The sequence below is a fragment of the Peromyscus leucopus genome, chromosome 8a (genome assembly GCF_004664715.2).
Source record: "Peromyscus leucopus breed LL Stock chromosome 8a, UCI_PerLeu_2.1, whole genome shotgun sequence".
NCBI lineage: Eukaryota > Metazoa > Chordata > Mammalia > Rodentia > Cricetidae > Peromyscus > Peromyscus leucopus.
This window is the reverse complement of record NC_051085.1, coordinates 29,113,250-29,133,110: the sequence shown is the minus strand read 5'-3', so window position 1 is coordinate 29,133,110 and position 19,861 is coordinate 29,113,250. Positions and strand designations below refer to the sequence as shown.

Here is a 19,861-nt window from a genome sequence, read left to right as displayed (position 1 = left end):
GTTTTTAAATAGGGAATGCATCATCATTATTACACAGACATAAGAAAACCTTGGCTGGTCCCAGTAGCGACTGTCAGGGTTCTCAAAGTTTCATCTAAAACTATGCATGGCAATAAACAACTGTAATCTTCCCAGTGTTCCCCGCAGAAGCATAGGCAGGAGAATGCCAAGTTGGAGGCCAGCCAGGGCTATAGAACAAGACCCTGGTGTCAATATATATAAATTTGATCCCTTCCTTATCTCAATTTTTTTCCTATTTCAATGGTTTTATTTTAAAATGTTCAATGAATAGTCAAGAATTCTTTCTTTAATAGGTCCCTAATGAAAGTATTCAGATATTGTTAAGTATCCTTTCAGGTCTTAGTTTAAATGTAAATTAAGCCACAGGGATTTCTTTTTAGCATCCATGAAAAACAGACACAATTTTGTTATCCATAAAACATTTAGCAAAGATAGATTAAGTGAAGATTTCCCCCTAAGTGTTGAAATGGAAAGGCTACAGTAGAAGACATGGAGATTCTAAATTAGAAAAGGGGGGGGGGAAATGATGCTGGGCGTGGTGGATCGGTTTACATAACAAGTTCCAGGCCAGCCAGGACTATATAGTGAGATGTTGTCTCAAAAAAAAAAAAAAAAAGATGATACATGAGATAGTTAGATAGATAGATGATGGATAGATGGATGGATGGATGATGGATGCATAGATAGATAGATACATAGATAGATACATAGATAGATAGACAGACAGACAGACAATAAAATAAATTTATGTCTGGAAAAAGAAAAACATTGAGTTAGTCAAATCGCAGACCTGGAAGACACATAGCTTCCCTGAGATCTTTTCCCGATGCCTGTGACTCTCCTCCTTTCCCTGCCACACTTACTTGGAGCCACACAGGTCTCATGGTAATCCAGACAGCAGTTCCCAAGGCCAGTACAGGCAGCATCACAGCGACAGTTGCTGAACGTCCTCTCAAAGCAGCGGCCTTTGCAACTTTTTACTGAAAATTACGAATACGTTAGAGGCTGCCAATCCCAAAATTCCAAAGCACGCACTAGCTAAGGCACCCTGACGCCAGAGACACCACGGTGGAAAGTAACTCACTTCTGCTGCTTGGAAACCAGGCAATTTTGCAAAGAGAAACAATGATTTCTAAAGTAAGGAAAACTAACTACCCTAGCATGGTCTGAGGAAAGGGAGAGGCCATCACAGGGACAGCTGTTACTTTGTATGCATCTGGCAATTGTTAGAACAGTACACATTACCTTGAGCTCACATTAAAATTGCCGTGTTTTTTGATTTCTTTGATGTGAGGTGAAATTACTTCATTCCATGCATAGGTTACATATGTGAACACAAAAGCCCAAGTTTTCACTTACATTAAGCTTGAGCATGTTTGCTCTAAGGTATCCTAACTACACCAATAAAACTGACATATTTCAAACAATCATCAAACATTTTAGAAGAGTAATAGTATAACAACGGGGTAGTTGAGCAGGACACAAATGCATTCAATTCTGAAAACTGAATCACCTAGGAAACCATCTGGGGTACAGGAGGAGACACTACAGAATCAGCAGAATGACTACTGAAATGGCCTGTGGTTCACCTTCTTTATCTGTACGTTGATTTTTCGATGCTGCAGAGATCCCACTCTTGATGCCACGAAAACACAACTAGGAATGTGATAGTTTCATTTCTACGTTGAAATTAGCAATGGCAGAAAAATCTAAAACCCCCCTGAGATTCTGGCCACCTAGGGATGCTAACTGGTCTCCTAGTAACCTCCAGAGTTGCTTTAGCAACCAACTCCTTAGGGCTTGGGGCACAGCATCTCAGTCATTCCTTGGGGAGCTAGAGAGAGAAGACCGCAGGCATCATACAGGAGCCTCTGGTCATGTCTTCATGGTTTTGTTTTGCTTTTGTTGTTTTTTTTGGGGGGCGGGGGTTAGTTGTTTTGGTCACAGACCTTATTCCACATTTTAATATAAAATTTTATAACCAAAAAACTTTTTATGGCTAAAATAAGACTTCAGGAAAAATGCTTAAACCAGCATCAAATTTATCAAATTCTCAATATCTGTGGAGGATACACAGGACTTGGAGATTACAGTTGTCTCAGTCACACTGTAATGCAGAATACACACACGCACACACACACAGATTTAAGTGTACACATATGCACTCACAGATGCACATACATGCACATATACACATAGATGTAAGTGTACATACACGCACACACAGAGACACACACAGATGCACATACACACACACACACACACACACACAGACACACACACACACACAAAAGCACATAGGCACACAGACACAACGCACCCCACAGTATTAATTACCTTCTTTAGAACAGCTTGGTTTCAACCCAAATATACAACCAAGAATCGTTGTTAGCACACATACTGATAGAACCTGTCAGGAGAGAAAAAGATGATTAGATTCTTCTCAGATCCTTCCAGTTCCCCATAACTTCATTGTTTTTAGTGATTCTGACTTTATTAGTACAGGTGTTTCCAGATGTGGCAAGCTGGTCACAGGGACCGGTTCACTTTTTGAACATTTCAAAACATACACTTGTGGTTTATGCACTGTTCTGAGAGTGTGACAAATGTCGATGATAGACTTACTTAAATGTCAGCAAATGTCTAGATCATACAAAGTTACCATAATGAGGAAAACACTTGTCTAATGTGAAGGAATTAGCCAGAAATACTGTAACCCTTAAAAGAGGAAAATCTATTAAGACACTCAATTTCCTACTAAAGTCTAGGAACATTCTAGACCTCTTTTAGCTGTTAACGCACCAACCTAAACCTAACCCAGCACCTTCAGATGTGCTGTGCAAGTCATGGGGATGACCCCAGAAGACAAGGGAACCATATTCTGGACCTGAGCATTGCCGTGAGCTGGGCTGTATGAGCTGAGGTGATGCTTGAGAGTTCCAAGCACCTGTTTACTCTTCTATAAAACTGGAGAGTTGGACTACACCCATCTCTCAGAATCCTTCAGTATTAATACTTTCTCCCTACCCATGACTCTTGCCTTTAACATGTAAAAGTAGACAGAGTTTGCAGCCTCTGAGGCCAGTGAAAATTTTTGAGAGTCAGAAGACAAATGAGGAAGATAATCCACAAAACAATCCTTTTTTTTTTTTTTTTTCTTTTTCATTTCCTTCAAAGCACCCTGGGATGTCAGCTTCCAGGGCATTTTAGTAAAACATTCTCTGAGAAAGGATGTTTGCAAACGTGCTGTGTACCATAGGGAAGAATAAGAGCTACCCCTGGGGGCTTGGGAGTGTGGGAGAGAAGGAGGAAGGTTGGGGTGATTAGAATGAGAGGGGTCATAAGGAGGTTCACGGGGAAAGCCTTCAGTTAGGCTGTGAGTGGAGGAAATGGTATGATACTGCTAAGTAACACTGAAGGAAAGGAAGAGACTTAGAGCAGGGAAATGTCCAGAAAGACCAGCAAGAGGCAAGACTCTAAGGGAGGAAGGCACATGAAAGGTGTCAGATGAAGGACTGGCAGCATACTTGAACTAGAACAAAACCCATCACAGCATATACAACTCTGGATGGAGGTATACACAGAGGTGTAGTATTGCTGGAAGCCAGGATAGAAGGGGAAACAAAGAAAAAGGCAGGATAGTGGGTGTAAGGTCTCCATCAACTCATGGCTTCGAGCATCCTAAGTAATCCCATGAGCCGGTCTCTACACAAAATGCTGAACGTTCACACACAACTTGTGCTTCCGACATGCCTAGCAAGTGACTACAAAAACTGAAGAGGAAGTATACAGGGACTGAGGGGAAACAGCAGGTCTACTCACTGCAAAGGAAAGGGCAAAGGTGTGGCCTGAAACACAGCAACACTGAACTCAGGGCTTTTAAAGACATAAATATGCCCAAGTATGCACACAGTAGTCTCCCTTTCTCTGTGCCTTCGTTTTCCAATGTGAGTTATTGACTGTGGAGTCAATCATCATCAGAAAATACTAAAGGGAAAAATGCAGAAATAATGATTCATAATTCTTAAACTGGACAGTGTTCTGAGTAGTTCAAGAATGTGTCAGTGTCCTCTCTCATCCTGGACATACATCTTCTTTGCATGTGTCTATGCGGTATATGCTACCTGTCAGCTGTTAGAGCAGCCATGGGCTTTCAGGTTCCCTGACATAGTACGGTAGCACTGACATTCAAGGAACTCTTGACAGCAGCCTACTAACACCATGTCCCAACGCCTCTGCTGTTCATCTCACAAGAAAGAGGAGTGTAGTTGAAGGTACTTTGAGAAAGACCACATAACTTTATGACATTATATTGTTATGATTGTTTTACTATATTACTGTTTTGATGTTATTTTATCAGTTTTGATGTAAATATGTGTCTACTTTTTAAATTAGACTTTAATAGGTGGATAGATTAAAATATATATACATATATGTGAGAGAGACAGAGAGAGAAAGAGACAAAGAGAGAGAGAGACCAGGACTGCCCTGAGTTTCAGATATCCACTAAGGGTCCTGTATATATTTTGTACTAAAGGGAACTATTAACATGTCCATAAAAATGGGGAATTATCAGATGAAGATATGAACGGTAAGTAAATACAGACAAATGGACAGGATGGGGTATCAGAAATGGGAACTAATCGACTTCTCTGGGAACCCAACAAGTATATAAACATGGGATTCTACAGAAAGGCAATTATCAAAATTTCTTTAACTGCCGGGCGGTGGTGGCGCACGCCTTTAATCCCAGCACTCGGGAGGCAGAGCCAGGCGAATCTCTGTGAGTTCGAGGCCAGCCTGGGCTACCAAGTGAGTTCCAGGAAAGGCGCAAAGCTACGCAGAGAAACCCTGTCTCGAAAAACCAAAAAAAAAAAAAAAAAAAAAAAAAAAAAAAAAAAAAAAAAATTCTTTAACTGTGAATTATCCACATAAATAGAGGAAAAGCTAGTATAACTCATCTACATCTCGTACACTGTAATTTCTAACATTAAGACAATGGAGATTTAAAGTCTGTTTTGTAGGATCTGTCTAAAATAGTCTAGAACAATTTAAACAGTACTTATGTACTTACTCCCCTCTCATCTATCACACAACTTACAATACAAAGTAAAGATCTTTTCTGTACTATGAAGAGTCATTTTGCTTTCAAAGTTCAGGCTGCTATCCTATCGTACCCTTTGCACTTGACGAGTTTAGTCACTTCCCCTAGGGGCTTCCTGTGGTGGTATTGTGTTCCCCAAAATATTGTGTACCCTAATAAACTTGTCTGGGGTCAGAGAACAGAAAAGCCACTAGATACTTAGGATAGGCAGTGGTAGCACACGCCTTTAATCCTAGCATTCCAGAGGCAGAAATCCATGTGTTCAAGGATACAGCCAGGCATGGTGACTCATGCCTTTAATCCCAGGGAGTGGTGGTAGAAAGCAGAGAGGTATATAAGGCGTGAGGACCAGAAACTAGCAGCTCTTAGCTGGTTAAGCATTTGGCTGGTTAAGCTTTCAGGCTTTTGAGCAGCACAGTTCAGCTGAGAGCCATTCGGATATGAGGACACAGAGGCTTCCAGTCTGAGGAAACAAGACCAGCTGAAGAACTGGCAAGGTGAGAAAGCTGTGGCTTGCTTTGCTTCTTTGATCTTCCAGTGTTCACCCCAATACTTGGCCTCAGGTTTGATTTTATTAATAAGACCTTCTAAGATTCCTGCTACAGTTCTCCATTTTATTGCCACAGCCACCCTCCTCACACATGTCCACAAAGCAGCCTTCAGCCCATTCCTCTGGCTTCCTGTCTTCATCCACCAAACTGTGCTAATGTCGATATTTCCACAGTGAGCCACATCCTCCAAAACACCATTTACAATTTGTTTGAATTTCTTTTTCTTTTCGGAGCTAAGGATCGAACCCAGGGCCTTGTGCTTGCTAGGCAAGCGCTCTGCCACTGAGCTGAATCCCCAACAATTTGTTTGAATTTCAATTCCAACATTATCGCTTTTCTCTTCATTTCTGCACATCATGCTTTTACCCCTCAACTGCCTCAATTACCCACTGTTATAAAATGTCATGTAGGCATGAGACTTGTTGGCAGGGTAGCAGTACATATACATGTTGCCGTCTGTGCATGACTGAGAGACACCTGTCCAGCAGTCACTGACAGACTCTGAAATTCCTGATAGGACCGGCTACCGCTGATCTGCACCTGTGATTTACACAGTAATCTACGCACTGCTGAGCTAGCCACGAAGTTTATATCTCATGTAATTACTCATGGTTAATATACCTAAAATTCAAACCAGGTTGTTGAGAAGCCGGAGTTATTTAACTCAACAGGGGCAAGTGACGTATCAGAGGCCAGGAAAAGCAGCACCGCGTATATACAGTGACATGCCAGCGACAACTCTCTAAGCGCAGTTCCTTCAAAACTGGCCGAACTCCACAAACAAAATGCAGAAACCGGTTTAAAAAAAAAAAAACTCATGCTCTTTTTCCTCTATGACAGGAGCATCTTGGGGAGTTTACTGCAGAAGCAGACAGGGCAAAAGACTGAGCAAAACAAAGGCAAAACACCCACACAGGCACAAGAGCCTGGGCGATTGGAAGGCGGATGCAGCTCAATTCTCAGTCAAGCAAGAAGCATCCCCATCCCCGGGAGTGAGGAAGTCACAGCGGGACTCTGAGGTCACGGGAGGGATGCAGATCACACCATGGGAAAGGGTGGCGTTAATGCAGGGATGATGAAGACGAAGTCATCATCGGGGACAGAAAGGCAGAGACCCTCAGGCTCTGGTAGCCCGGCTTGACCTATGTAGATTACAAGGGACCCCAGTGGCATGCAAGTCTATGAAGACTTGGCACAGCCTGGGAATGAGAAAGGGAGGCTCAACAGAGCAGAGAAGCAGACTTGGGAGTCACAGTGTGGGCGGAATGGCTAAAGAGGATCAAGTAGACACGGGTATGTGTGTGGGAGAAATGGAAGGAAAAGAACAGGATGGAAAGAGTTGATAGTAAGCAAGCATTTGAACTGCGCCCTGTAACCACTCAAGGAGGGACCGAGGAACAGGCAGCTCCCCGCCCTCTTGTTAATTAGCAGAAGGCACATGCTTCCGTTTTTATAACCACTTCTTCACTGCCCCAAAATAAGTTCCTTGTTTTTTTTTTTTTTTACATTTTTTTTTTTTTTTTTTCATTCAATACATAATGCGTAGCACAGAATGACAGCACAAATACAAGAACAAAATCAACATTTTTCATGTATCCTAATAGCTACACACACACACACACACACACACACACACACACGCACGCACGCACGCACGCACGCACACACACACACACACACACACACACGCACACACACACACACAAATTGCAGCATCTGTTCCTCTATAACATACCCAGTTAATATCATTTTAGTGGGAAATGTCCCTGGGACATTTTCAGAATTGTGAAATCTGATTCAGTTTGGTTTTTCTTCTCAAAGCAGTATAACCCTGATGGCAAGGTCCATCAGGCATTTATTTTGAATATTTTTATTATGTGTATAAAATGTATCGCCTGCACGCATGCATGTGCACCACAGAGGCCAGAAGAGAACACAAGGAATAGGGTTTCCAGATGCTTCTGAGGCATCATGTGGGTGTTGAGAACTGAACCCAGGTCCTCTCTGCAAAAACAACACAAACTCGTAACAACTCAGTCTTCTTCTCCAGCCCCTCACCAAGCTTTATTTACCTCTCAAACAATTCAGGCATTTCTATAGTTGAATGTTTTCTTGAAATTTATTTTAAAAAATAATACTATCCTGGAAAGCTGAGACACATGAAGCACAAGCAAAGTTGTTGAAATGGTTTGCCTCTGTGTTGAGAATATTTATTTTTTTTAGTTTCCTGATTGTTTAGTCGGGGTCTTTAACTAAATCATTAGGTTTTTTCCTTGACATTAAAGAGACAAAAGACATGGACATTTCACAAACCTCATTTTTCCCACAGATTCCTCCAAACACACTAGCATTAATTTTATACTACATTTACCTATTATTTAGTGGTGTGTGTGCATGTCTGCACAAGTCAGAACTTATGGGGATCAGTTCTCAACTTCCAGACCAAGTGCCCATATCCACTGAGCCATCCTGCCAGCTCCAAGTTAGTATTATTTTAATTTGCATTACTCTTGTTTTTATCAAGTATTCACTGAAATGTGAATGCCCACTTGTATGGATTCCCTGAACTGATGGCCAGAGAGGTCATGAAAGCAACTCTGAGCCTATGAAGAAATAAAATGTGGGGCAGGGGACATTAACATAAACCCATGCAACAGAATTTGACAAGAACTACAGCAGATAAATGCAGAAGATACTGACCTGCTAGCAGCACTGTGAAGAATCAAAAAGGAGAGATAACAAAAGGCCACACAAAGGTATTTGGAGGAAAGAGGAGAGATAACAAAAAGCCACACAAAGGTATTTGGAGAAAGAAGCCATTTCCTTCTCTGTCAATAAACAAATGTTTAACTGTCTGCAATGTGTGATGAAATTAGGTTCATACAGAAGACATTGTACTGAAATACCTAATCTCGGAGCATATCAGTCTAGCAAGAACATCTCTGGAATGAAGTCTTACATCAATGAGAAAGACATGAATCAGCAAGAAGCAACCTGCCAGCTAACCAATTTAATCCCAATACATGGTCCAGTGCTCCTACAGCCCCGTGCAGGTATGGAAGGGAACGTGGAATCTGAGAAAATCACCACAATAGTAGCTGTCACTTCTACAGCATGTCCCACATTCTTCTAGAGTTTTAGATAAAGTCACTTAATACTCACAATAACATTCTTAAAGCCATTATAATGATTACACCAGTTTAACAAAACAGAACCATGGGGAGATGAATAATTTGCTAATGATCGTGGAGTTAATTGCTAAAAAGTAGCAAGCCGGAACTCAGCAAGGAGTGGGGGGCACAGAGGTTATGGAAGAGACCTGGAAGGTGGAGAGATCTTGAAGCCTTTAACTGTAGAAGTAACACGGATGGATTGTTCTAGAAACTTCTAGAAAAAAAAAATCTTTTGGCAGCATCCTGGATGGCTGTGGTATGAGTCCACATGGTAAACTAGGTCTTGGCTTGGCTGCTTCTTTTTAGAAGCGAGCTGCTCTTTGCTCCTTTGGACCAGACTCTCCTCTCTTAGGTTACAGCAGTCCAGACCACAGACATGAGTTAGTTTATTTGCCTGTCTCTGACGGACTGTGAGCCCCAGGCAGCTATAGACGTATTTATTTACTTCTGTCCTTTCCACATCTAACAAGGCGCCCTGCACATATTAGTCCTTCAACAAATAAACCTTGCCAAAAACTGGCAAGCAGTGACTGAATTGAAACATAATTTTGAGAAAGAAGCAGAAATCCCCCACTTTTGCCTCATCTGACATGACCCGGTTGGTCCATTTGTTAAGTGTCTTTATGCCTGATTCACATAAAGGATGCCAACAATAAATACATTCAAAAACATCAGCAAACAGTCGACTGTTGTATTTAGAATTCCAATGTGAGAGGTGAGGGAAAATGCTGATATTTTATGGAGATGGATTAAGGGACTGCAATAGCAATCTGACCTCTAACCTTTGGCCAAGCTGAACGCCAAATTAAAAAAAAGAAGAAGAAGAAGAAAGAAACAAAACAAACCTCAACTCTGTGAGAACTCAGACCTCAGCAGCAAGTTAGTTTTCTGGGGACTTCCTCCAGTGTACATGGCAACCAGCCTGAAGCAAATCTAACTTCTAGGGGACACACAAAGGCAGACTCCAAGTTAATATCTTATTGAAGAGCTTCTAAGTATTGTTAAGTCCAAAGCATATATTACAATCTCCTTCTGAAGTCCCAAAGTCTACCCAGGCAAGTGTTGATGGGCGTCTCTCTTCAGTTGTATTTGACTTATCTGTAGATCCCTCCCACTTCATTCCCAATTACAGTGGAATTGTATGTGGTGGTATTGTGTTCACCAAAATATTGTGTACTCTAATAAATTTATCTGAGGTCAGAGAACAGACAGCCACTAGACACAAAGGCTAGAAAATGGTGGCACTCACACTTTATCCTAGCATTCCAGAGACAGAATCCTCTGGATCTCTGTGAGTTCAAGCACATTGAAATAGCCAAGCATGGTGACACGCCTTTAATCCCAGAAAGCAGCCTTTAATCCAGGGAGTGGTGGTAGAAAGCAGAAAGATATATAAGGTGTGAGGGCCAGAAACTAGAGGCATTTTGGCTGGTTAAGCATGTGGCTGGTTAAGCTTCAGGCTTTTGAGCAGTAATTCAGCTGAGACCCATTCTGATGAGGATCAGAGGCTCAGTCTGAGGAAAAGGACCAGCTGAGGAATTGGCAAGAACTTTAAAGATTCTTGCTACAATTGTATGTAAAGGTATTCATGTTACTAGAAATGGGAGGAAGAGGCTGCAAGCCTGAACAGGCACATCCCACAAGCACACCTCACACTCTGTAGGTATCACCATCAAACACTAACAACACTGAAAAGCGCACACCTGGCAAAAAAGATCCACAGCTTCAGACAAGATGGGTCAAAGCCAATTTGCTTAATCAGCATTTCCCAAGAATTTCCTGAGCAATATGGTGCTAGAGACAGACCAGGAACAAAATCATGTCATCACCCTCCTGTGACTTACATTATGGTGACTTCTAGGAAACCACCAGCCATGAGGCTTGAGAAGGCTTCTTAGTCTCACTAGGGTTTCTGGCTTTGGTTTGATTTCATTTTTCTATCTATGAACGGACCAAGCCCCAAACATAATGCACAAGAAGTTCCCAGACAGATCCCTGGGGCTAGAGGTAAGTCAGAGATTCCACTGGGAACATCCAAGTTGCTGAGAGAACCAGGCCACCCAGAGATTCTTCCAAGAGAACAATCTACTATACCATCATGAACATTTTAACAAAGTGGAGTCAGTTGGGAATCTTTCTAGCTCCCTATTTAAATAAATAAATAAATAAATAAATAAATAAATAAATAAATAAATAAATAAATAGATGCCACACACCTTTTCAAAAAGATAAATGAGATGAGAAAGGAGATGGAAACCTTTTGTGACTAAGGCACACACACAGAAAAAAACTTAAATTATTAAGCAGAAGCACTTTTAGTTCTTCTTCTGTGTCACTGCTGACTGAGTCTTGAACCTTTTCCTAAGGGGAAAGAAAGATACTAATGTCTTTACCTTTCCCAAGACGACACTTCACGAATTAAGACAGTGGAGGCAGCCGGGCGGTGGTGGCGCACGTCTTTAATCCCAGCACTCGGGAGGCAGAGCCAGGCGGATCTCTGTGAGTTCGAGGCCAGTCTGGGCTACCAAGTGAGTTCCAGGAAAGGCGCAAAGCTACACAGAGAAACCCTGTCTCGAAAAACCAAAAAAAAAAAAGACAGTGGAGGCAAAGCCCTCAAGCTAATGGGAATCTGACAACAGGAAATCCAGTGCCCAGTGCTTACTGACGAAACACAGCACAGAGCTGGCTGGACTAGTCTCAAAGACAGACGATTCTATCCGATTCTTCCATAAACTAAAATGAAGAATCAAAAGAGGTCTTTGGCACCTTGGATGCTTACGCCAAGACCTACTTCATTATGAACTACCCTGCTAAATAAGCCCTTGACGAAAGGACTCAAAGTCCTCCTCGCAGAAACCAGAGGAGTTGCAAATTAGAATTTTAAAAGGGTTTGAGAAAGATGGGTTAAAATGAAATACGAAATTTAAAAGCTGGCCTTAAAAAAAAAATACAAATTAAATTATAAGGAAATTCTTCAAGCCATCCTCAGTTAACACAGCTCAGAACTGTGAGCAGTCACAGTCCACTGCAAGCTTCAAACCTCTGACCTGAATTCAGACACAAACTACATTTGGAGCATGATGATCCTGGGCAAGGCGCATCCTCCGCCATCCCTCCCCTGGTAGAATACAGGGCTATCTGTCAATCTACTTCTCCCTGACAACTTAATCTCTTGCATCTTGTAAGGGACAGGGCTCTTTGAACACGGGACACTGGAATAAACTATGAGGCCTCAAGCACCAGCCCTGGCATGAAGAAAAAGGTCAGGAGCTCACCTTTGCCATGTCCTTCAAATGAGAGATCTATCAGGGCAATCTGCAGAGAACCGATTTATCTAGGGTAGCACTCTCTACCTGTGTTCACTCATTTGTGTTTAATTGGTACCAAGCATCCTCAAAGAAAAGAATAAATGGTATCTACAACATTCTGCCTCAGTGAGCAAAGAACTCCTCCAGTATATCACCATGTGCCCCCAAAGACCATTTCTCTCTGAAGTTCAAGGCCAAAGAAGAAAATGTCCATCTGATAGCATCTGCTCAGCTTTGATGTCAACTCCCACCATGACCGGTACACCTTCAGCGGCAGCTTGAAGCACAAGCATCACAGCACTATGCCTGTGCCACGAAATCCCACAAAGGCAAAGTAGGACCAATCTTCAAAAGGCTAGAAGGCATCCCGCAGCTGTAGCCTCTCTCGGGAGAGACTTGGTTTACACCCACTGGGGTAGATGCCCAGGAGCGATCACAGAATCATTAAATATCACCACTGTGTTTTTTTCTTGCTCTGATTGTTTAACTGCCTTTTGTCTTCAATAGAACTAAAACGTTTTGTATAACAAAATATTTGCTTGTGCTTCTGAAGGGTAATCTATGAGAGAGACAGAGAGAGAGAGAGAGAGAGAGAGAGAGAGAGAGAGAGAGAGAGAGAGAGAGAGAGAGAGAGAGAGATTTGGGGCTGGCAAGAATGCTCAGCAGGTAAAGACACCAAGACCTAAATTAATCCTCAGGACCCACATAGTAGATGGAGAGAACTGACTTTCACAAGTTGTGCTCTGACTTCCACAGTGCAAACTGTAGCATGTTAGTGTCCCCTACACACAAATAAATAAATGAATGAATGAATGAATGAGTGAATAAATGAATAATAAATAAATGTAACTTTTGTTTTGTTTTGTTTTGTTTTTGTTTTTCGAGACAGAGTTTCTCTGTGTCGCTTTGCGCCTTTCCTGGAACTCACTTGGTAGCCCAGTCTGGCCTCGAACTCACAGAGATCCGCCTGGCTCTGCCTCCCAAGTGTTGGGATTAAAGGCGTGTGCCACCACCGCCTGGTCAAATGTCACTTTTTTTAACACAATGATCTTGAAAAAAGTGTCCAGTAGAAGGAATGCCCTATAGAAAATAAAACAGTAGATGGAGAAAATATTTAAAGCTCTAAAATGAAAAGCTGAAGAGCCAGCTCCGTGACTGAGGTGCTTGTCCAAGACCTAAATCCATAAGGAAATCTTGTGATCTACACTTGCCTCGTAGTAGACAGTAAGACACTCCCTCATTCCTCCCCTGAAGAAAGGACTGCTGCAGACAGAGCCCAGGAGTATTGTAGTGTACGAGCCTTGCTGGGTGTCCACACTCAGCGTATTACCAGTAGATGTTCCCACACGGGCAGCTGATAACTGCCTGTGACTTTAGCTCCAGGAGATCTAACACCTGTTTCTGACCTCCACAGGAGCCTGCACGTACGTGATAACATGCACACACGTTAAAAACAAAAAAAAAATGCATATTTTTAAAGATATCAAAATGAAATTACTAGAATGAAAGATGACCAGAGAGTTTTAAAATTTGGAGGACAGTGTACAGCTTTATAAGCATGACAAAAAAAAAAAAAAAACCCAGAAATAGAAAGCATTCACTTTCATTTAAAGTAAAAAAATTGAACCAGTGAGATGGCTCAGTAGTAGTAAAGGAGCTTGCCACCAAGTCTGAGGACTTCAGTTGGACGCCTCAGACCCACATGGTAGGAGAACTGACTCCCAGAAATTGTCCCCAGTCCCATATACATATGTGAATAAAGAGATGTAACTTTTCAGTCAAAAATTATAAATCAATGAGATTAACAAGTTTCAAAAAGATGGATAACATAATTATCAGCAAAGATGAGCAACAGGCAATTTCATACTGTCCTCATAAACGCTTAAATTCCTTTGAAGATCATTTAACTGAATCAAAATCCAAAATGGGACATCTTTTACCCCTGTGATTCCAGTCCTATTAATTTCCTCATAGAAGAGCTCACATAAACACACAAAGATGTGCATAAAGACATTTGTTGGAGCATTGTGATAACAGCAAAAACCTGACAACAGTGGATACGGGTGATATTAAGTATATTTATATCCATACTTATTTCAGCCTTTGTCCATTACTCCTGCCTTACAAGCCCTTAGAAACTGAAATTTCTCTTCTCCAGAGCAGGTCACTGAAACACTAATCTTTCTGTCTGGTAATTAGCCATAAAGAAACCAGGTGACCTACCCTCGCCTGATAGTGGACACTAAGACACTCCTTCATTCCTGCCCTGAAGGAGGGCAATCTCATTCCTCCCCTGAAGGGAGGATTGCTGTAGACAGAGGCCAGGAGTACTGCAATGTACAAGCCTTGCTGGGTGTCCACATTCAGTGTATTGGCAGGAGATGCTCCCCTGTTTGTCAGAGTTCAACATCTCTGCCTATGCCTCAATTATATATGAAGTGAAGTCTTCATAAAAATCTCCCCCCACAAAAAAGGGGGTGCCTAGGGAGCTTCCAGGCAGCTGAACACACAGAGGTTGCTGGCACAGAGTGTACAAAATCCTCACCCCATTTTCACACCTTTCTTCATCCACATCCTTTTGCAGTATTCTTTATAATAACCATAGATGTGTTTCTTTGAGATACTCGAGCCCTATAAGCAAACTGTTTAATGACAAGGAAATTGGGAGAAGCCTAACTCATAGCCAGCCAGTCAGAAGTAGAGAGTGAAAACGACTTGAGGCTTACAAAGAACAGATAGACTGGAAGAGGATGCATTTTTGGAGACTGCGCCTCACCGCCCCGCTACAGACCCCACCCCCACCCCACGCTGTGACTCTGATGCCATCGCCAGCAGGCAGAGTTAGAACTAACCTGAATGAAAGGAAGCTGGATGTCTGCAATTACAGAAGGACTGTCCTGTTTGCAAGACCAGAGGGGTCCGCACAGCTCTCAGCTGTGGGGTCGCAGAAATCTTCTCTATTGATTGTTGTGGTGTGAGAATGGAGAGAAAAGACACTTGGTTTTTTCCAAACGTAAGTGGAAATGAAGACATCATGTTAAAGTCACGTGATGTGAAGTACCAACTAATTATTTTGAATTACGGAGATCCCTGGAATATATGCCCTTAAAGCTGCCCTCTGCCATGCCCCCCCAGGCCAGGTGGTGGCACATGCCTTTAATCCTAGCACTCCACTCGGGAGGCAGAAATGGGCAGGACTCAGTGAGTTCGAGGTCAGCCTCAGCTGCAAAGTGAGTTGCAGGACAGCCAGGGATACACAGAGAAACCCTGTCTCGAAAAACAAAAAAGAAAAAAAAAAAGAAAGAAAGAAAAAAGCAAGGTTCTATGCCTCATGTAAATGCTTCCACAGAATAAAGCAGTTCCTCTCCTACCAAGCAGTGAGGGACCTCAAAATCCTGTCTGTACACAGAGATCACACTCCAAAACTCTAACACTGCAAAAAGAAAGAGGACACGCCCAGCCAACCCCTACATCCTCCATGCCTGCACACAGCAGCACTAGTTTTATCTGATGACTGCAAGAGAGACCAGAAATACATCTGCTCAGCTAACCCTTTCCCGGATTCCCCACTCACTAAACACAAGCCCAGCCAGCCCTTTCCTGGATTCCACACCCACCAAACACCATGGGAGGAGAGTTAAGAGTCTGCAGAGCTGCTCATCACATGCTGAGAAGAGATAACCATACAGTGCTGGCTAGTTTTAGGTCAACTTGACGCAAGTCCTCGGAGAGAAGGGAACCTCAATTGAGAAAATGCCTCCATAAGATTGGGCTGTAGGCAAGCCTGGAGGGCATTTTCTTAGTCTAGTGACTGTTGGGGGAGAGCCCAGCCCATGGTGGGTGATGCCATCCCTGGGCTGGTGGTCCTGGGTTCTACAAGAAAGAAGGTTAAGCAAGCCATGAAGAGCAAATCAGAAAGCAGCCTTCCTCTGTGGCCTCTGCATCAGCTTCTGCTTCCAGGATTCTGCCCTGTTTGAGTTCCTGCCTCGGCTTCCCTCAATGGACTGTGATACAAGATATGTAAGCCAAATAAACCCTTTCTTCTCTGAGGTGCTTTTGGTTGTGGTGTTTCATCACAGCAATACTCACCGTAATTACGACACACACACACACACACACACACACACACACACACACAGAGACAGAGAAAACAGAATACCTCCAAATAATTTATCAAGACATCCCATCATCAAGATGAAATATGGCCAGGTATGGTGGCAAACACTTGTTATCCCAGCACTTTGGAGCAGAAGGTAACATACAACTTCCCTCCAAGGGAATAATATGGAGAAAGACAACAATAACAGCAACTGTCTTTACAGAAAACAAAAAAAAAAAACAAACAAACAAAAAAAAAATACCTTCAAGCTTAGTGTCATCAAGGATAAGCCACATTAAATAACATGTTCCTTTCTATAATATGTAGAACAACACTTTACCCCTTCAGTCTGCCTCCCAAAACTACATCATCCAAGTCTAAGCATGAGAAAAAAAATATCAGACAAATCCTAAAGGAGAGACATGCCACAGAATGTGACAAGCCTCTCCAAACTGTCAAAGTCATCAAAAGCAAGGAAAGTCTGAGACATTTAGCTAAGAGGAGCTGGGGCAGGGCTGTTCAGTGTAGTGCGTCATTCCTGGATGGGGTCCTAGAAGAATAAAGACAAGAGGAGAGGAGCCTGGCGCCACTGGTACTTATTTAATACAAGCTTGTCTCTGTCGGCCACAGGAAAGGTGTGGGATCTCTGTACGAGCTTATAACTTTTCTATAAATCTAAAATGGTTATAAAATAGAGTATTGATTGGGAAGTGGAGAAAGAGGCAAAATTTGTACTCTACTACAAAATTCCCCCTTTGCTTAAAACTGTAGGTCTATTTTCATTTTTTAAAATGTATTTATACTCTACATGCAGTTTTGATTCATATTTTTGAGTGTAATGTGATTTCATAATCATTTTGCTCATTAATAAATCTTTTAAAATATCTGTATATTTAATTTTATGGGGTTCTACAGGGTGGAACATGGAAATAAATAAACAATCTATGATATTGTTATGTGACAAAAAACAAGATGAATGTTTGAATATTTATGTAATGTGTGATCAGTGTATGGACATTATTTGCACATCTGTTTCCTAACTGTACTGGACACTCTGGTTTAATCCTCCAGGGATGAAGGAATTCTACCCCAGCTGTTGGGTGTGGTCTCCTACAGGGATTTCCTTGGCTAAGGAAAGCCACATGGTCACTGTCTTCCTGAGACAGCTGATCCAAAAGGTCTGAACAACTCCAAAGGATGACTTCAGTTTAGGACATCATATGGCACAGCAAAGACTCCACTAAATATGGCTGCTGCTGACCATCCATGAAGCATCCCAGCTCACCTTCATCACATGCACAGTCCTATCTGCTTACTTTCCTCCTTTACAGGGTTCTGAACCCCAAGAGCAAACCCTAATGGAACCTAAGCACACCGGTCTAGATCTCCAAGTCTGTCTCCAGTTCTGTTTGCCAAGAACATCAAGGCTGTAACACTGCTTTCTCCTCACCGGGGGGCTCAGAGAACTGACCTTGCCTGGTGGTACCAGGCTCCTCGACTCAAGCCAGCATAAGCCAATGGAAAATAATGGCGAGAGACTGAATGGAAGGTGAGGAGAGAAAAAAAATATGGGTTTGCAGGACATGGTAGTGGTGAGGAGAGGCACATGAGACCCTACACCTCTTTGTGGCTAACTACCAACAGATTCACAAAGAGGAGCCATCATTGTCTCCAATGTGTGTCCGCCAAGTTCCAATGAATAGTTCCAGACCCATGGCCACACAGACCCTCTGGTTAAACTCAGTATTCACAACACATGACAAGAAGCCATGAATGTAAAAAAATGGATTTGAAGGAGGGGTGTGGGGTGATCGGTGGAGGTGGTAGGGAAGTAAGAGGGGGCAGAAAGAATAACCAGAACACATTATGTACATGGATGAAACTGTCAAAAGATAAATTTAATTAATAATAAAAAAGACTTACTGGAAACAAAGAAAGAAATTCAAATGCATTTCAGTTACATCTTTCTTTTTACTGGGAACGGTATTAAAAGGAGATCAAGCAAACTTTAACCTTGAGAAAAGCCCAGGAGTTGCCCCAGCACAGCTACATTGACAAGGCAAAGAGAGAATTTAGAAGCAGGTAATGGATGTGTGGGCTTATAATTAGGAAGGGAGGGCAGTTTTCCAACCATAACAACCTTTAGCATGTTCATTATGACTTAAGTCAATTTAATTACACACATTCATGTCCGTAAAGAATCTCAAAATTGTATTTATAAGAACATTTATACCTAACCCTTTCAATTTGTTTTGTTCTTTTAGTAAGTGTGTCTTTTTTTTCTGGGACTCACTTGGTAGTCCAGGCTGGCCTCGAACTCACAGAGATCCGCCTGCCTCTGCCTCCCGAGTGCTGGGATTAAAGGCGTGCACCACCGCCACCTGGCTATAGTAAGTGTGTCTTTAACAAGTGATATGTGCTTTTATGATGATGATGATGATAATGATGATGATTTGAAGAACTATAAAGGGTTAACTGAAGGACTTCAGGGCTGTAGCTCAGTGAAAGGGTGTTTGCTAAGCATGGACAGGCCCTAGGTTCGATCCCCACATTACACAAACAAACCCCTATGACATCACAATCTATACTTGCTGTCCAGTAGAAACTTTTAAGACAACAGAAATGTTCCATCTATCTGTAAATTTCAGTGTTGTAGAAACATAAGTTAGTGCTGCACTTGGAAATGTGGCTCAAGTAATGATTTTCTGCTGTATTTAATATTAATTCATTAGAATGTTAAATAGCCATGTGTCCGGTGGGAGAGAAGAAAGTTACAAAGTGGTCAAAAAAATGGAAGCAAGGCAGTATGTGCTTTCGACACCCACTCTTCAGTTTGTTCCTACTATTGATGCTAAAGTGATCTTCTTAAAAATGTAAATCAGACCTTATCTTGTTGCTAAGAACAGAAAAGAAAACAAAAGCAAACAACCATCAGAAAAATACTTCAGTACTTTCCAGTCACTCTGAGAAACCCAAGCCCCTTAGATGGACTACAAGGCCCTGTCAAACACACCACACACACACACACACACACACACACACCACACACACACACACACACACACACACACACACACACCATACCACATACACACCACACACACACACACACACACACACACACACACACAAACACCACATACACTACATACATACACCACACACCACACACACACCACATACACACCACACACACACCAGAAACACACCACACGCACACACACTCCACATATACACACACTCCACATATACACACACACCACATACACACACCACAAACACACACACACACCACACACACCGCATGCACACACACCACATACACACACCACAAACACACACACACCACACACACCACATGCACACACACCCCATACACACACCACAAACACACACCACATACACACATCGCACACACAGCACACACACAGCACACACACACACAGCACACACACACACACACACACACATGCAGAGGGGGGCCGGGCAAACAGGAGTTCTGCACAGCAGACAGGCCAGGGCTGAGACAGGCACATACTCCTTACTCTCCCGGGGCCTCTGTCCATGCTGCAGCCTCCCCTCAGAGCCTTTTCTCCAGGCCTGTT

At 42.4% G+C, this 19,861-nt stretch overlaps 1 protein-coding gene across 1 annotated transcript in view; it reads right to left on the bottom strand.

Annotated features, from left to right (window-relative positions):
- Enpp1 (ectonucleotide pyrophosphatase/phosphodiesterase 1) overlaps positions 1-19,861 on the bottom strand; it is a 64,139-nt gene that overhangs the window by 32,327 nt on the left and 11,951 nt on the right. The window contains exons 2-3 of the mRNA XM_028877405.2: positions 2,359-2,431; positions 885-1,001 (exon numbers count right to left, since the gene is read on the bottom strand). Coding sequence (XP_028733238.1) covers positions 885-1,001; positions 2,359-2,431 — 190 coding nt within the window. The remainder of the gene's footprint in view (positions 1-884; positions 1,002-2,358; positions 2,432-19,861) is intronic.